Below are 19,313 nucleotides of genomic sequence, written 5' to 3'. Positions count from 1 at the left end.
AAAAGTGTTTTTAAACGATTTTTGAAGGGAAAATAACGTCCATTAAACAGATTTAGATATTTCATTTAATTAAAATAAAGAAAATTATACTTTAAATATTTATTTATTATAGCGGATATTAAAAGAATATTTTTTTAGTAATTTATTTATAAAGAAGAAAATAATTTAATTTAAATAATTCTTTAATTTCTAGATAATCAACAAGGAAACTGTATATCCTGTACAACCACAAGCAACTGTATACCGTAAACCCTCCGAAGGTCAAGCTAGAGCCAAATATAATTTCCAGGCCCAATCTGGTGTAGAGCTTTCTCTAAACAAAGGTGAACTTGTTTCTCTAACACGCAGAGTCGATGATAATTGGTTCGAGGGAAGAATTGCCAATCGTAAAGGCATATTCCCTGTATCATATGTGGAGGTAATTATATACATATACATATTTGCAATAAATTCACATTAAGAACAATTTAAAATTAATATTATTCAATTAAAAACAAGGTACTTACTGACATTGGTGCTGAAGATATAGCGGCCAGGACCACAACAATACAACCAACAGCACGTCCAACATTAGATGCTTTGCGCACAAATATTAACAATGAATTTAACACACTGACCCGCAATGGTAATCAGCCACCTAATGCCATATTAAGAGAAACACGTAATGCCCACAAAACTGATATATTACATGTTGATACTAGTTCAGAACCTTTGGTGTAAGTATTTTAATTACAGAGTTTTCATACTATTCAGATTTGCAAGTTTCATTAAAACTGATTAGTTTAGAAACAAAATTTTAAATTACATAACACTTAATTTAAATTATTCCTATTTTCATTTAGATACCGAGCTTTATATAAATACCGTCCACAAAATTCCGACGAATTGGAACTACAAGAGGGCGATGTAGTACACGTTTTGGAAAAATGTGATGATGGCTGGTATGTTGGCACCTCACAGCGTACCGGTTGTTTTGGCACATTTCCCGGCAACTATGTTGAAAGAGTTTGAATTAAATGGCAAAAGTAACCATTTATGCCAGCCCTCTTTAAAAGTATAGTGTAAATTTAGCTGAATAATAACTCGAAATTTGTTAACAGTTAAAAGAAAAGAAAGCAAATACAAAAAAAAAGAAAAATTGTTGTTGAAAATTTGAGATATTATCTATACCAATGTTGTTAAACACTTATTAATCATAATTTTAATATTAATTTATTTATTGTTTAAACAAACAAAAACAACAAAAAGAAAATAATTTAAAAAAAAAATCTTAAAAACGCAATAGTACATTAATTTCAACAAGAATAATTTTTCTATTTTGTTGCACCCAGAAATTTAATACCAAGTTTTGATATATAAGCCACTATTTTTGTTTTTTTTTTTAATTTTGTGTGCATCTATTTAATAATTTTATGTTTTTAGTTATTTTGTTCTTTTATTTTTAACTAGTCAAAGCTAAATCCCAAATGTGTTTTAATTTCATTTTTATTTTTATTATAAATTATCACAAAATGTTTGTGATTTTTTTTATTACATATTATTATTTTTATTTTCGTTCTTTAATTAAGTTTTATTTATTAATGAGGTTCTACTGTTGTGGTCTAAGTGTACCAATCTTATTTATTCATCAATAATTATTTTATTCTTCTGCAAATTTTTGAATATGTATGGTTAATATTTAAACAAAAAAAACTTAAACTTAAACACTGTTAAATTGTTATTAATAACCACAGATTTTATATTAAAAAAAAATGTTAAAAATTATACAAAAAGAAATATAATAATATAAATTACATATATTAACAATGCAGCTTAAGTTTATTATTTCATTCTTGCATATACAAATCTAACATTTATTGTAAAACGATACAAAAAGAACTCCACAAATGTTGCAAATTGTAATAAACAATAAAAAAAAAACAGACAATGTTAGCTTTTTATTTGAATTTGTAACGGATTTTTTCAATATTGTAAGTATGGCAACTTTGTGTTATAACGATTAATTAGAGATGACAGAAATTAAATGTAAATAAAGGGGGCTCGTTCGTTTGTTTACAAAAGAAATTGTTTATAAAATTGTTATTTTGTATGAAATTAAGTAGTGTTAACAGCTTTATTGCAGCTTTGGAAGGATAAACAACTAGCAAGTTATCGATTATGGACATTCAGACCACATTTAGTATAAAGAGAAATGTTAGGAAAACAGAAATTGATTATAAAGTTGTTATTTTTTATGATATAAAGTAAAGTTAACAGCCATATTACAATTTTGGATGTATAAAAAACTAGCAAGTTATCGTTTAAGGTTGTTAAAAAAATGTATGTTAAAACAATTTATGTAATTCAGCTTAACAGAATTCTATGAGCTTTTGAATTTTCTTTAACAAATTACCACTTTATATTAACGCTGCACAGTGGGAGAATTTAAAAAATAAATCTGAAGTTTCTAAACGGATAGTCCGATTTCAATATAATTTCCCACGACTGTGGAAGAAGTGTAGTGAGTTTAAGTTTTCAATTTGGACTTTAAATAATAATGACGAGCGGATTCTTTAGGCCCCAAAGTATATGAAAAATTTAAGACGATGCGACATTTTTGTATAGAATCTATTAGAATATATTGCTATATAGATATTACAAGGTATTTGAAAACTAAAATATTAGAATTAAATTTATTCTGACTTGAGTTCAATGTACATACTATGTAATAATTCAATTTAGATAATTGGCAAGTTGGAATACATTTTCTACTTTGCCAAGGGCAATGAAAAACAAGTAAGAGAGCTATATTCGGCTGTGCCAAATCTTATATACCCTTCACCAAATTATACTTTAAAATAAATTTTTTTAAATATTTTTAGGTAAACAAAATTTAATTTATTTTTTAATTGTTTTCCAAATTGTTTTTTATGAAAAAAAAAATTCGGGTCATAAAATATATTTCCCGATTTTGACCCATTGTAGGTCAAATAGCCTTATCTACATAGCCTTATCTACATCGTTGCAATGGACTTTGAAATATCTATCATTAGATATCCATATTGTCTATATTAATGACTTAGTATAGTAATCCATATATAGATCAAAAATAGGTCAAAAATCGAGGTTGTCCCGGTTTTTTGCTCATATCTCCGTTATTTATGGACGGAATTTGCTGATTTTAAATAGCAAACTTCTCGAAAGCATGTCTGACAGAATTATTGAAGATTTGGATACCGAAGGTATCTGGGGTCTTCAGAAAATTGATTTCAACTAACAGACGGACAGACAGACATGGCTTAATCGACTCCGCTATCTATAAGGATCCAGAATATATATACTTTATAGGGTCGGAAATGAAAAATGTAGAAATTACAAACGGAATGACAAACTTATATATACCCTTCTCACGAAGGTGAAGGGTATAACAAGTAATATGGCTATATTCGGCTGTGCCGAATCTTACAAATCTTTAAAATTAAAAAAAAAAATTCAAATTATTTATTTCAGTTTTTATTGTATTTTTTAGTGAAAAAAAATGTATGTATGCCAAACATTTTAAATTTTTTTTTTTTAAATTTACAAAACTTTTTTTGTTGACAAAAAATTCGGGCTACAAAATATTTTCCCCGTTTTTGACCCATTAGTAAAGTTCTTTGAAATATTCATCATTAGATATCCATATTGTCTATAATAATGACTCTGTAATCCAGATATAGATCAACAATAGGTAAAAATTCGAGGTTGTCATGGTTTTTTGTGGCTTACATCTCTGCCATTTATTGGTCGATTCTCTAGATTTTAAATAGCAACCGAACCGGGTCTAGCGGATATATTGATGTATGAATCAGGGATATAAGTTATTTTGGGACTACGGAAAGTTGATTTCAACATACATAAGGACAGACAAACTTGGCTATATCGACTCCACTATATATAACGATCCAGAAAATATACACTTCGTGGGGTCATAAATGAAAAATGTATAAACTACAAATGTAATGACAAACTTTCCTTGCCACTCATGGTGAAAGGTATAAAAAGAGCAAAATGTTGATGAAAAACATTCTTGGTAAAAATTGTATATAGGTAAAAAATCGAGGTAATCGTCGTTATTTCAGTCATTTGTTGGCCGGTTTCCACGGTTTTAAATAGTAAACGAACCAGGAATATTGAGGAAACGAACCCGTAATTTATGGGGTCGCAAATGAAAAATTTTAAATTATAAATGGAAGGGTATAAAATATAAACTTTGCATGCAGAACAGAAATGACATACCTTTTTTATATCTTAAATATTATTATGTAAATAATTAAAACAAACACTTTCAGGCAATTACTTTTATCAAAAATGAAACGTTCTTTTTTTTATTAGTAAAAACAACTTAAAAATAATAGAATTTTTAATTTTGTTATACTTGTATTATTTTAACTTAAATATTATTAAGGACATACAAATTCATCATACACTTTTTTACACAGTGTTTAGGGAATTTGATACAAAAGAATTATTGTTTTTAAAGATAATTTTATACATACAAGATGTTTTTGTTTTGTTTGTTAGATAAATTTAATAATTTCATTATATATTGCACAGTAAATATGTATCGAATTGAAGTAAAATTGTTAAATAAAATGGTAGTGCCAAATTGTACTTAATATTATGTTGAAGCTTACATAATTGCTATATGAAACGATTTCATATTGTAATTAGACTCAAACTATTATAGCTAATAATTAACAAATATATTGTAAAAGATAAACCCTTTGAAACCAAATTTAATAATTAAAGTAATACTTGTTTAAAAAAAAAATAAGTTATTATAAGATAAAACTTAAAGCGACAGCCATTGTGAACAATTTGTTTTTTAAATTAAATTTATTAATTATTTCGTTCATTCGTTCGTTTATTAGGCCTAATTTTATTAAACAAATTTTCTAATATTGTTTGTTAGATGGAAAACAAGCAGTTTCATTATATTATATGTAATTTGTTAGTTTAGTATAGTATGTATTACAATAATATAACATTTGTTTAATTAAATTTATTACTGGCTTTCGTTAATAGTTAATGGATTGTAATTTGTGTATCACATTTGATAATTACTCCTATACTACTTATATAATTTAAACTACATATACATATGCTAAAGATTTTGTTTTTTTTTTTTGTTTATTGTAAAAAAAATAAAATTTTCAACTGTATGTATATAAAAATAACAATAAACTAACTATGAACTAACTATTTAAGTTACTTAAAATTATGGAAAACGAAAAATTAGTATATTGTAAGAAAAAAAAGTTTCATCTACTGCTAAACTTTCTTCCTACCTATTTGCTCAGTGGTCTATAGTTTCTATTTACATTTAAATAAAATTCAATTGGAAAAAACTAAATATTAAACTAATAAAATAATAATAATAATAGTACATGATAATACATAATAATATGTAAGTGTTTTACTATTGTCAAATGTTTTTTGAATGTTACGAGAATATTTTACGTATTATTTGTTTATTTATATAGTTTTAAGGTAATATCAAAACAGTTTTACATATCAGAGGATTTTTTTTTTAAATTTTATCAAACTTTAAGCAATTCAATTTCGAGTACGATGTTTGATAAATAAAACTGCTAGTGAATATACCTTAATAGACAGACATTAATAATTTATCTACAATGTTAGAATTAATTTTAGACTATTGGAATACATATAGTTACAATAACAACAGATCGGTAGTATATATAGTATATATTAAGAAATAAATATATAAATTTTGTTTAGTTATAAATATAGTTGGTATATGGGATTTTTTCTATAGAGGTTTTTATTGGTTAAATTAGTTTGTTTTTCTATATTAATGTCTTAAAATGTTGGAAATCGTAAAATATATGCAATAAATTTTATAATAGTTTTTAGGTTTTAGTAGTAATATTTATGAATTTACTAATATTTCTGTCTTAAAGTGATATTCTTTTAATGATTTTCTTATAATATGGGTATTCACATTAAGAGCCGCACATGACAGCGATAAAAAAAATAGGTCTTCTAAAATTTTAATAATTTGAAGTTGAAATATTATTAAAAAGTATTGGCTGTTAATGTCAAACATAATCAACATAACATAGTCTCATATATATGAAAAATATGTTATTAAATCACCAGATGAAAAAGCTATGAATTTAACATTAGCATGTCACTTTTACTGCATATAATCCACATTTTCGATGCTGTAAATTTTCGATATTTAGATGTAATTTTTAAGTAGAGAAAATATTTCTATTATGGGTGCCCCGATAAACTAGTGTGTTGGGCTATCAATCTGATGGTTGCGGGTTCGATTCCCGCCAGAGACTTTAGGTATATCTGCCAACAAGCAAAAATCTGTTTGTGTTTGTTTAAAAAAAAAATTGGCCATTGTAATGATTCGGTACAGGTTCCCTGTAATGATCAGTCCAGCTTTCATCAGTTCATAATAGATAGGACCTTTTTGCAGCCACCAAATACCGAGCATTATCTTAGCGCCATGGATATTTGGCTTTGGTGTCGATTCTGCTGGTTGGCCTGGCTTTACATACAATCTCTTAGGGTTATCGAAATGGATCCATTTTTCATCGCAAGTAATGATTTCTTGTTTCCTTAATAGCTTTCAAGCATCATTTCTATATCTCTTTCAATATCACTCGGCTTCAATTCGTATGGTAGTCAATTTCCCTTCTTTTGGATGAATCCAGCAGCTCGCTAATGTTTTGAAATTGCTGATTGTGTAGCTCTCAATGAATTTGCAAGCTCTTGTTGAGTTTGACAACAATATTCGTGCCTCCAATTATTGGTCTTCAAACTTTTTTTTTTGGCCTGGGCGATCTTTGTCTTCCGTGTCAAAATCACCACTTCTGAACCGCGCAAACCATCTCTCGTACGTTGAAACCAATGAAACTTTAGTGAGCAATTTGACAGAACATCATGACAAAAATTTATCAAGTATAGACGTAGAGTAATTGAGCCTAATTATTTTTCTTTTAGCTTTGTGCGGATCTGATTTAAATTTGAGTATAAATTTCTAACAATTTGTTCACATTTCTTGTTAATGAACACATTTCTTTTAAATAAAATATTTTGTGTTAATAAAATTTGTTCTTTGTTTTAGATCATTATGAATACCCCATATAAAATTAAGTTCTTATTTATCATATATTTTGAATACACTTAACGAAGCTAATAAGTTTGGAGTTAGTAAATTATTGTTATATTAGAAAAAAACATGTTATAATTTTGATTAATTGTTTCATATTGTCTTTAAAGATCTTTTTACATTCGAAAAAGTTCTCAAAAACTATTATTTGTTGTTTTTGTTCGATTTTTACTAAAATTGCATATGATTTTGCAAACGATATGTGGAATGTTTGTCATAAGTTAACAGATTTCAAAATCATTAAAATGAAACTTATACTTAAATAAAAAATAAACCGGTTATTTAATTAAGAGATTTCAAAAGATTTTTAATAGTTTCTAGATAATTTAACATGTTTTTCAATAAGAAATTTTAATTATAATGCGAATTGTAATTCATATTTGAAATCCCTTATATAAATATATAGAAAATATCTGAAATATTTCACTTGTTTTGATTTGTAAGCTTAAAATTGAATAGATGTTTTAATTCAAATCTATTTTTCATAACCATTTAATTGAATAATTTCTTAAAAAACCATAATAAACTTGAAATTTTCTACAAACTTAAGAAAATATTTTCCAACACAAACTTTTTCATTTCATTTTAAATAAACTTTAAATTTGCAACTAATCGAAATTATTGTCGAAAAGATTATTAAACAAATATTAACAAAAATTTCTATAATTGTCAGTTAAACTGATCAACAGTTTTTGTGTTTTAAATCTAACAACAACAATAACTAATTAAGAAAAATATAGTAAATTATAGAATGTAGATAGATATATTGTACTCGTATACTTTTTAAAAATAAATTGTATTTAATAAAAGAAATCATTATACAATTTGTAATTAATAAGTAGTAAATAGGTTAATCAAAAATAAAAATTAAGCACAAATAAAATAAATTAAGAAGGTTGTTCCTTATAATATGGAAGGCCATTTAAAATAAATTAATTAAATTACAAATAAATAAATCAATCAAAAAACATCCTGTCAAATACACAATTTTATATGATTTTTTTTTAGCTAGAAAATAAAGGATAAAGAATCAAACTCAACTTGCTAAAACTTACTTATAACTTAAATAAATACTCACATTTTGATTTTGATAAACTCTGCTGTTGGTCGCCTTTAAGGTAAAGAGTAACAATTAATCATCATCATTATTATCATCATGATTGTGACATATAACTTAATAAATAATAAAAATATATTAAAAGACACACTGTAGGTAGGAGATAATTTAGCAGTAGGGTAACTATTATCCCGTCCCGTGCCGGCCATTCTCGAAAAGGCCCTTCTTGAAGAAAGGGGAGAATTGAGCCAAGGAGGCTCTTGTGAGGCCGGGCCCACCGGCTCCTTCATAGATGGGACTTTGTGGTATGCGTGAGCAGACTACAAATAATCGTCGCAAATACAATTCAAGCAAACGCCTGCGATGCTTAGCTACTGTCTCGCTATTCGAGGAGAACAGTTCACGACGTGGAAATGGTAGGGCTGCAATCTGAAAGTAAGCGATTTGATAAAATGTTATTCTCGATCTGCAACGAGTATTTAAATTTCAGCATACACACCTTAGCTCCATAAATATTCTTCATACTCATATGCAACTCTCTGAAGCGGCTATAACGACGCAATATATTCAATTTACCATCGGGCAAAATTATGCGAATCTCATATTCATAATGTGTCTGTTTGCCAGCTCCACGTATCACAAAGGTAGGTATGGTAATAACATGTTCCGTTTCAGCTAAAACAATACACAACATAACATACATACTTAAGTAACTCCCCATACAACATGTTACCAACAACCACTTACAAAAATCTCTAACCGAAGGCCAAGAACGTGTCATATTCGGCATATAACTAGAACCATCCATTGAAGATGTTATATCTCTATAGCGGGCCGCTGACTCCACACCCTCTTCATTATCATACTCCAGTTCTTCGTTATTCGTCTGACAACACAGTTGATGTTCATCAGCCGTATGTTGGCCCGTTTCTAACATGTGCTTTTCAATTTTAACACAACGTTTTTGCAACTCTTGCAATTCCGCAATTTGTTCATCCAACATGGCCTTGTTGACATTCATTTCGAGATTTTTCATAATTAAGGCTTTCTGTGCAGCAATTTTACGTCGTAAACTGTGCATGGGACAATGGGGTTGCATGCTATCGGAATTAGCACTAATTTCACAAGACGAACATGAAGCTGTCTCGTCATCCGAATTGCATGCAGCATGTAAGACATTATCATTATCTAGGGGCATGTTAGTAGAGGTTGTCAAGTCGTTCAAATGATTGGGATTGGAAGATTTAACAGTATCCAAACAGACACCACTATCACTCATCACAGCATTGGGAACATTTAAATTTTTCCTGATGCTGCCACCCTTTGAGCTCGAATGCGTATCTGTATTTGTGGCCATTGAGGAGGAAGGCGATGATTTTGATTTGCGTATGCCGTCTGAAATTGTGTCGTCATCATCTTCATTGTCGTTAAGGTCATCAACGTCGTCTTCGATTTCGCCCGACGACAGTGTACAACTACTCAAAGGAGTAATTTCGTCTTCAGCTATAGTCGGCGAACTCAGATTAGAGCAATTCGTTTGAGCTGTATGAAAAGTATCACAGGTGGTTTCATATGTATCAGTTCTCGAAGAAATGTCATTTTCGGTCTGGACATTCATGTCGGTTGTGGATTTTCTATTTAGACTAAGTTTTAAGCTGGAAAAAAATTGAATTGTGGAAAATATGAAGAAAAAACAATTTAATAAAAAAATTGAGTTTCAGTGTAAAAACTGAGTTTTGGCGTAAAATTTAAGTTTTTGTGTAAAATGTGAGTTTTTGGTGTAAAAATTGAGATTTTGTGTAAAAATAGAGTTTTGGTGTAAAATCTGAGTTTTAGTGTAAAAACTGAGTTTTTGTGTAAAAACTGAGTTTTTGTTTAATATGTGAGTTTTTGTTTAATATGTGAGTTTTTGGTTTAAAATGTAAGTTTTGGTGTAAAAATCGGGATTTTGTGTTAAAACAGTGATTTTTTGATAAAATAGATTTTTAGCGTTAAACTGACTTTTTGTGTAAAAATTAAGTTTTAGTGTAAAAACCTGGTTTTTTGGGTAAAAACTGAGTTTCTGTGTAAAATGTGAAATTTAGTGTAAAATATGAGTTTTGGTGTAAAAACTGAATTTTGGTGTAAAATGTGAGTTTTAGTTTAAATTGTTGGTTTTAGTGTAAAAACTGAGTTTTGGTGTAAAATGTGAGTATTAGTGTAAAACTTGTAAAAACTGAGTTTTAGTGTATAATGTGCGTTTTAATGTAAAAACCTTTGATTTGGTGTAAAAAGCGAGAAAAATAGAAAACTGAGTTTTAATGTAAAACCTCAGTTTTGGTGTAAAAACTGAGTTTTTTGTGTAAAAGTCGAGATTTAACGTAAAAATCTAGATTTTGTGTAAAACTGGGTTTTAGTGTAAAACTTGAGTTTTGGTGTAAAAACTTAGTTTATGTGTATAATGTGAATTTTAATGTAAAAACTTGAGTTTTGGTGTAAAAATCAAGATTTTGTGAAAAATAGAGTTTTGGCGTAAATCTGACATTTTGTGTAAAACGAAGTTTATTTGTAGAAAAAAGTTTTTGGGTAAAACTGAGTTTTTGTGTAAAACTGAGTTGTGTAAAACTGAGTTTTTGTATAAAACTTGAGTTTTAGTCTACAAACTGAGTTTTGGTGTAAAACTTGAGTTTCAGTGTAAAAACTGATTTTTGGTGTAAAAATCAAGATTTTGTGTAAAAACGAAATTTTGTGTAAAAATAGAGTTTTTGTGTAAAAATTACCTTTTGTGTAAAAACATTTTTTTTTTTTTTTGCTTAAAACTGAGTTTTTGTGTAAAAACTGAGTTTTTGTCAAAATAAAAAATCGATTTTCGTTTTTGAAAATTAATTTTGAAATACTTTCTCTCACCTTTCTTTTTTCATTTGTAAATCGTCATTGTCAGCTTCCTTCTGTAGACGTTGCAAACGCAACTTTTCCAATTGTTCTTCAATTTGTAATAGAGTTTCATCAACTTGTGCGATTTTTGTGGTGCTAGCCTTTAAGATACGTTCCTTTTCAGCCACCTGTTCATCTAAGCGATGTATGTCTTCGTTCTGAAAAATTCAAATATGTTTTAATTAAAAAAAATATATATAAAAACAAATATATAAAATCTTCATACATTTCTTTTAACTGTGTCCTTAATAAACTGTGAGGCAAATAAGTCCAATGATTCGGCTGCCAGTAATAATAAATCATCTGTCAAGGGTACGGAAGGATCCACTTTGATGTCAATCTAAAGGGAGAGTAGAATAATAAGTTATTGTATTTTAATATTATGGTCCTTCGCTTAAACATAAATGTATTTATCAACTGCTTTTAAGCTGATGATTTATATTTTAAAAATACTAATTTGTATTAACTTTATTTCGAACTGCAGTTACAGAAGAAGTTTTATAAAAAACTTCAACAGTTTTTTAAAATTTTCTTAAAAATCTTTCGAATGACCATTTTATATTTTCTTATATTAGTAGGTCTAGCTTAATTATGTATATATACTTTTAAATACTTAAATATAATAAAAATTAATTCAACACAAACCTCATCTAATTTGCCACAATCTTGCAATTCTTGCAGCTCTTTGGCAACATACTCAGAAAAATCACGTTTTTTTGAGTCGAGCTGGGTTTGCAAAGCTGAGATCTGTCTACACACAATATCAGTCTATAACGACACAAGACAATAAAAAGAATAAATCACCAAACAATAACATTTACAGATAATTTTAATAAGTATTAAATAAATAAAACTACATTGGATTTATTTTTGCTCAAAAAAATATAAAATATTTATTACTCACCTGTACTTTTTCATTATTTTTCTCCCATAGCAACATATCTTTTCTGGCCATAAGCTCCTCTTCGCGACAACGCAATAACTCCAAACTGTTTTTCTCTTCTTTTTCCAAACGTTTAAGTTCTTCGGTTAAATTTTGTACCTTAATCTTATACTGGTCATGCATTTGAACACGTTCCTGAAAATTAATTATATAAACAAATTAAATTATTTGCAAAGACATATTCCATTAAAATGTGTGCACTTACTATATTCAATTGCTTGAGAGCATTTTCTATGGTCTCTAAAATTTTACGATTTTCATCCTGTAATTCGGGATCATCGCGTGACATGGGCTTTGTGGGATAATATTGTTTATCGCTGCGTTTAAAAGGCGATGAAATCAAACTACTGCTCATAGAAGAATTATTATCATCTTCTAAACAAAAACTGGATGTTAGTAGATTTTCACGAGACGAAGTAATCAATGATAATCTAGACATATCCAGTTGGGAACGACTATATTCTTTGCGTAGTCTAGCTGCTTCAGTGGGATTATTGAAACGAAAGATATTGGTACGTCCCAATAGAATAATGTCGCCCTGAGAAATATTTGTGGGTTCATCGATTAGATTGGCATTAAGCCAACATTGTGCCAATGGTTTGGGATGTAAAGTGCAAATGCCATCTTTAAGCACAATACTACAATGTTGAGGTCGTATGCCATCACCCATCAACTCTATGTCGGGTGGTATTTCGGACTCATCGGTACCTATAAAGGTTTCGCCCTCTTTTAAACTGTACAGAGTGACACCGGTTGTAATGTCATTGTGTATGCCTATAAGATGAGGCATCTCAGAGTCTAATACTACTCCCACGCCCGATTTACGTAGACCTAAACTTTTTTGTTCCTGCAATATAGACTGAGCTTCTTTCCATTTTTCGGTCCACTCCTCGGTAAGGTGTTTTTCTTGGGCCTCCTTCTTTTGCAAATCTTCCAACATTTTGAGCGAAGGCTGCAGGGCATGCTGTTAAGAAATGTTAAAACAATTTACATATATACTACACAAATTAATATTACAATAAGTACTTACAATATCTCCATTTAACATGGCCTTAAGTTTATTGATTTCATCACGCAATTCACGTATGAGTTTAACATTAGGATCTTCGTTGATTGTGGGTTTGTTAATGATATTTTTAGCACGATTGGCATAACGCAAAGTGCTCAAGGTCTCACTGTAATTACAATCGGCCGGCGAGAGAGCAGCAATCATAATAGTTTTACTATTGCCACCCAAGCTATCTTTTAACAACCAGGTTAGTATGGAATCACGATAGGGTATATATAGAACTCGTTTTGAGTTACCACCCGTGGTATTTGCGGCAGTGGCATTGCTTTGCTCCGCTAAAGCCGAAATAACGCTGCCCAAAGTGACCAAAGACTTGTTAATATGGGCGCCCTCTTTTAAACGTTGTCCCGTGGCGCCAGTAGCATTGGCTCGTTCACTATTTTTACAATTGATTAATACAAATTTTGTTTTATAATTTAGATTCTCCTCTTACCTTCCCGCTAAATCCACCAAATGTATTTTGGACACTGTTTCACTTGGCATATCATTCATAAATCCCGCTTGTACGAATGTTATGGTGAATATGGCATGACTTCTGCTGCTCGTATCATTCATATTTGTACTGGCCGTTGTGCGTTGTACATTGCCACGCGTTATACACTCTTGTATTTCCTCAAAATCAGCTACCGAATGTTGCGATAAATTCTCCACATAAGGACCCAAAGTGCGATGTTCCCTTACTCGTAGGCCATGGCCATTTGTCTGCGGCCCCAGCAAATCTTTAACACGTTCATTATAAATTTCCAAATAACTGGCATGAGTTTTGTAGCTGGTACCCGATTCCTGGCCAACACGCATGCGAGCAAAAAGTTCCGAACAAATGCGTGGTATAAGGCCAGGATTGTCACTGGTGCCCATCATAGTAAACGTTTTACCGGAGCCGGTTTGGCCATAAGCAAACACACAGGCATTGTAACCTAATTAGAAATTAATACTTGTAAATAGCATTTTCTTAAGATAATTATTGTATATAGTTGTTTCCTACTGACCTTCAAAGGCGCAATCGATTACATCTGTACCCAAGTCACTGTAGACTTGTTGTTGTGTGGCAAAGTGTTTGTCATTTTTGTCATATGACCAATAGGAGTAATCGAATGTAAAATCATGAAACAACATATCACGCATTGATTGTACTTTTGGCTTGAGCAATCGAGTTTTTTTACTTTCCATCTCCACTATACACTGAGCATCCATATCGATTTCCCTGTAAATACATATGAAGCAAATATATAATAGGTGTTCTTGATACTTTTTTTCATTTATAATAAATAAATCAATCCTACGTTTTTATTACCCAAACTGTTTATATTAAATAATTTTATTTAATTTAAAGGTTTTAAGTATGACAGTAGATATTTAGTTATAGTTTCTTTGTGTCCTTAAAATAATGTTCTTATAGAGACAAGCTTTTTTATCCTATAAATTGTATAAAGTAATAAATTGTTTTATTTAGTTTAAAGTTTGTTTTGTTCTTTTTAAATCTTTTTAGAGTACATACTTTGAATATTTAGAATTTTCGAACATATCTTTAAAAACTTGTTTTTGAAACTATATTTATTTTATTTATTTCATTTATTCAGAATCAAGCCCTAAGGGCCAAATATGATTCAAATTCCACTCAAGAAAAAAAAATTTTTACATAAAATTAAAAAAGAAAATAAAAATATGTATATTAGAGTGTTAGAATTAAATTTTTTGAAATGTTGATAAGGTACCCGCTGAAAACTTTCGTAATGACCTAAAATACCACCAAAAAATTTTTTTGTTTTTTCTAAGAAGAAATTTAAAAAAAAAATAATTAAAAAGAAACATATGAAAAAAAATTTTACCTAACTAACATATGAAAAAAAATTATCTCAAAAAATTTCTCTTATTAAGAAAAATGAGAAGTGAAAAGGAGGCAATATATTAAAAACTTAAAATTTCCAAATTTTTTAATTTTTTTTTCTTTACAAAACCATATCCTGAAAACTTCGACTCGAATAAAAAAAAATCAGCCAAATCGTTAATTGAAGCAAATTTAATCATTCAATAAATTATTTAAGGAATGAAGTAAATACATTTGGAGTACTAAGCATGATTTTAAAAAATGTGTGTTTTTTATAAAATCGCAATTGCAACAAACATTGACTCACATTTTGATTTACGCTTGTATCATTAAAAGTTGCCGACACTTTCCAAAATTTTATTATCAATGCTTTTTGACCGTTTGTTTTGTTACGGTAACCAACCAAACCTGATTTACTTATCAATTAATGCCACACTTAATGAAAGTAGGATTTACTTATCAATTAATGCCACACTTAATGAAAGTAGGATTAATTAAAATTATGTATTGTATAAAAAGTCTGTTCTACTTTTAACGAAAATAAAATGTTGAATAATATATACTTCAAAATCTTGTAATTATATTTCATCAGACGTATTACTTCAAGTAAAGCAACATATGGTTATGGCGATTACTTATGGTACCTACCTATAACTAGAAATTTGTTTCGATTTCACGATATAAGCCACCCAGGACTTCATTTTTTTAACGAAAACTTTCTAAAATATGAACAGATTTCAATGAATAAAGTCATAGTAAAAAACGTAAATTTAAAAATTTTAACTTAAATATATTTTAAATATAACTTTGTGAAAAATCAGAAATTTCTTTACCTTTCCACTTGCTTTATAAGAATGTATTATTCACTGGAATTTGTTCATATTTGTACATGTTACAAGCAGAACAATGTCGATTTTGACACCATGTGTCTCACTTGTATTCTAACAGGGTGGTTACAAATTTCATTTCCTTAAAGCATATGTCCTCCTATATGATTCTTTCTTTTCATAAATCATTTGGCAATCGGAGAACATAGTAGTTTAGAATATTCAGATTTATTACCACTTTTTTCCGATCGATCGCACTGTACGACATCTATTTGAAGTACGGTTATATCAAAAAACAACTTTCGGCTATGCCGAATCATATACTCCCTTACCAAAATTATACTTTAAAATAAAAATTTTAAATATTTTTAAGTACCAAATTTTTTTCTTTAATTTTCATTTCAAATTTTTTTTTTTAAAAAAATTAGTTTTTTAAATTTTATGCCAAGATTTCTAAATTTCTTATTTAAAATTTATTAATGAAAAAAAATTGTATGATAAAAATTTTTTTTGGTAAAAAAATTCGGGTTAGAAAATATATATTTTTTTTTTTGCCGATTTTGACAAATTTTAGGTCCGACTTACTATGACGTTATATACGTCGTTGCAAAGGTCGATTGTTCGCACAATCGACTTATAGAACCCTAGTTTGAATGAAATTGTACTATGATAACTGATTTTTGGACAAATATTAATACTCAGTATTGTCGTCTGTAAATTCCTTTAGAGTTTCAAAATAAATTGGCAGAAAAACATCAATAAAAATATTGTGAATAAAAGATTTCTAGACAAAAATATTGTATTGGTATTGGTCTGTCAATAAAAAACCTATTACGAATAATCTAAAATTTTTACAGATAAATTTTAAATTTGTATTGAAAAACAAAAACATTTTGTGATAATTAGTAATAGTTTATTGATTGAAGAGACCAAATATTTTAAATTTGAAAAGCATTAAAACACAGTATTGTCGTCTGTAAATACTTTTAGCATAATTGCTGTAATTTATGTTATAAACATTTGAAGTTCCAGTAAAAAGTAAACATACCTATCAAGCTAAATTTTTTTGGATTGCAAAACAATAAAATTTTTCAAATATGATTGAAATTTACAACATAATTAAACAAATTTTAACAAAATAAGAAGGTTTTTAAATTTTTAGCTATTTAATGCTTATGGGGAATAGTTTATAATTTAGTAAATTGAACATTTTTTTAAAAAAACGAATTTGTATTTTGTTCGTCCAAAATAACAGGCAGTAGTAATTTTATGTTATTTTTATTTTGTACATAAGTACCTACATATTTGTGCATTGTACATTATACACATTTTTTTCCAAAAAAAAAAAATAAAATCTTTATATTGATTTCATAATCCTATTGAATAAACATTTTTGAATTCCTATACATTCTTCAATTTGTAATAATTTGTTTTTGTGTCAGTTTTATTTACCTTGTGTTAAAGGGACGAACCCTGACAGCAACTTTAATCGATGATGACATCTTGCCAGTGTTTTTTGTTGTTGCTTTTGTTAAAGTTGTTGTTGTTTTCTTTTGTTGATTACGTTAAGTTTGATAATGATGACGAAGATGATTATTGTGACTGTGTATATGTTGTGTTTTTAATACAACAAAACATAAATACACACATGCAAAGTTCAAAAACCAACCAACATAAACAATTGAAAACGAAGAAGTCTTCATTAAAAGACCAACAACAACAAAAATAAAACAACAAAAATTAGTTAGTTACTTCCTAGTTGGTCTTATTTATAATTTGGTTTTCTTTGTCTTCTGTAGTTGGCTGTGTTTCTCTTCTTTTGTTGTTATGTTTTTCTTGTATAATTGGTATAATAATTTTTCACAAATTTTGAACTTAATCCATCCATCCACTTCACTCACATTCACTTCTTTCACTTAAACTCTAAATTACAATAAGAAACTAAAAACCAACCACTTCAATTTAACTGTAACGTCTATACATTACGCACACATACATTCGTACATTCCGTATGGGAAAAAAATGAAAACAAGTTTTTATTTTTTTTAGTTTTTTGGCCTGCATAGAAAGAAATTTGGTTAAATTTTTTTAGTTCTCTCTTTAAATATGGTATACATTTTTATTATATTCATTATATGTATGATGATGATGATTTTAATAAATTGTTTTCACATCTTTTTTTTTATTTTATTGTTGGTCTATTTTTTTTTATTCTCCTCCATTCTATACTAGATACTTGTTTGTCTATTAGCAATCATTTTATCTTTTTGTGTTTTACTATGACGTATCACCCAAATTATAATTCTATTTTTTCGTTTATTTTTCACTTTTGCAAAATTAATCATTAATGAGGAGGCGTCGCCATAACTTTGAACTTTCCATTAAATGTTCTCGGATTTCATTGCGTTTTTTATTTGTATCTTTTAGGATTTCATTGAAAGCTTTTTGTTTTGATTGATATGTTTAAGAAATTAAAAAAATTGTTAAATAAAAAATTGAAGAAATAACAAGAAACGGTAGAGAAATATATAAACACAATGTAAACACTTGCAAACACTCTACTACTTCCTTTTGAAGATTAATGACTGACTAATGTTGACATCATAAGGGCCAGAGTTGGAAAATATGTATTTATATTTCGGCGTTACAAAAATGTTCAAATAGTACTTTATTTAACACACTGAGAGCCAAATAATTAATTTCATTAATTAATTGATTCCCCTGATTAAATAAAAAATACAAAAACTCTATAATATGATACATTGTTCAATGAAGTTGGAAGTGTAAATGTATTTAAAAATATAATTTATATGAATACAAAATTGTATAGAATTCTTAATAATTCTTATACGGTACTTTTGCACAACAAATTGAATAAAAACATACACTCTGTATCGACTTTTCCAACCCCGATAAGGGGATATTTAATGTCAGTTTAGTATCCACAGTAGCTGTAAATGGTAGTATGAAAAGTACACAAAAATACAACTCTTGAAGATAATGCAGTGTAAACGTAAATATAACTAGCAGATGGTAGCACAGGGTTAATTATGTAGGTAAAAGTGTGCTTTTAATAACAACCACTTTTTCATAATTTTATACAAAATAATTATTTTATTTAATCTCACTACGGCATAAAATATTGTTTTAACATTATTAAGAAATGATAAATACGTTAAAACAAACTAAATGTGGTATTTTTCACTTGTGATTGAAACATTTTTTTCGTATTTTTTCACAAAATTTTCGGTGTAACAACATTCAAATTTTTTTACTAAATTCTCTAATTTGGCAACATTGTCAACAATTTGGTAATCATTGTTTGGTATTTCAATTTCTAAAAAAAAGAAAGTGTTTAAATAAAGCGAGAAAATATAAGCAAAATATTATTTTACTAGTGAACTTTTTATTATTCCCTGAAGAATTACATTTAATTTCACATTTTATAGAAAAATAAATTTACGTTTGTACCTTTGTAATCATTAAATCGTGAATGCCATTCTCC

General features: G+C 28.2%; 2 protein-coding genes across 24 annotated transcripts in view; one reads left to right on the top strand and one right to left on the bottom strand.

Annotated features, from left to right (window-relative positions):
* The window catches only part of CAP (Cbl-associated protein), a 91,710-nt gene extending 89,783 nt beyond the window's left edge, over positions 1–1,927 (top strand). For all 23 annotated transcript variants that reach the window (XM_065513991.1, XM_065514009.1, XM_065514010.1 and 20 more), the window contains 3 exons: positions 194–418; positions 499–716; positions 843–1,927. In XM_065513991.1, the coding sequence (XP_065370063.1) occupies positions 194–418; positions 499–716; positions 843–1,011 (612 nt within the window). In that variant the 3' untranslated portion in view covers positions 1,012–1,927. The remainder of the gene's footprint in view (positions 1–193; positions 419–498; positions 717–842) is intronic.
* Positions 1,928–8,243: 6,316 nt separating this feature from the next.
* Klp98A (kinesin-like protein 98A) lies at positions 8,244–18,431 on the bottom strand. Its single transcript, XM_065511255.1, has 12 exons — positions 17,261–18,431; positions 14,143–14,357; positions 13,587–14,070; positions 13,115–13,529; positions 12,290–13,048; positions 12,046–12,219; positions 11,787–11,909; positions 11,368–11,481; positions 11,115–11,299; positions 8,976–9,883; positions 8,728–8,903; positions 8,244–8,657 (listed from the first exon to the last, which is right to left on the bottom strand). Exons 1-12 carry the CDS (start codon positions 17,308–17,310, stop codon positions 8,415–8,417), a joined length of 3,846 nt encoding a protein of 1,281 aa, XP_065367327.1. The 5' UTR covers positions 17,311–18,431; the 3' UTR covers positions 8,244–8,414.
* Positions 18,432–19,313: the final 882 nt, after the last annotated feature.

This window comes from Calliphora vicina, chromosome 5 (assembly GCF_958450345.1).
Source record: "Calliphora vicina chromosome 5, idCalVici1.1, whole genome shotgun sequence".
Classification (NCBI taxonomy): domain Eukaryota; kingdom Metazoa; phylum Arthropoda; class Insecta; order Diptera; family Calliphoridae; genus Calliphora; species Calliphora vicina.
Note: the sequence above shows the minus strand (reverse complement) of the source record. Positions and strands in the feature narration are given on the sequence as shown.

What these genes read in the sequence shown, in the direction of transcription:
- Klp98A (XM_065511255.1), bottom strand. Translation starts at nt 17,310, where the DNA reads ATGTCATCATCGATTAAAGTTGCTGTCAGGGTTCGTCCCTTTAACACA. An exon ending in CTCTCAAGCAATTGAATATA is followed by an intron (nt 12,220 to 12,289) that starts GTAAGTGCACAC and finishes ATTAATTTTCAG; the next exon opens with GAACGTGTTCAAATGCATGA. An exon ending in ATTGTGGCAAATTAGATGAG is followed by an intron (nt 11,482 to 11,786) that starts GTTTGTGTTGAA and finishes CTCTCCCTTTAG; the next exon opens with ATTGACATCAAAGTGGATCC.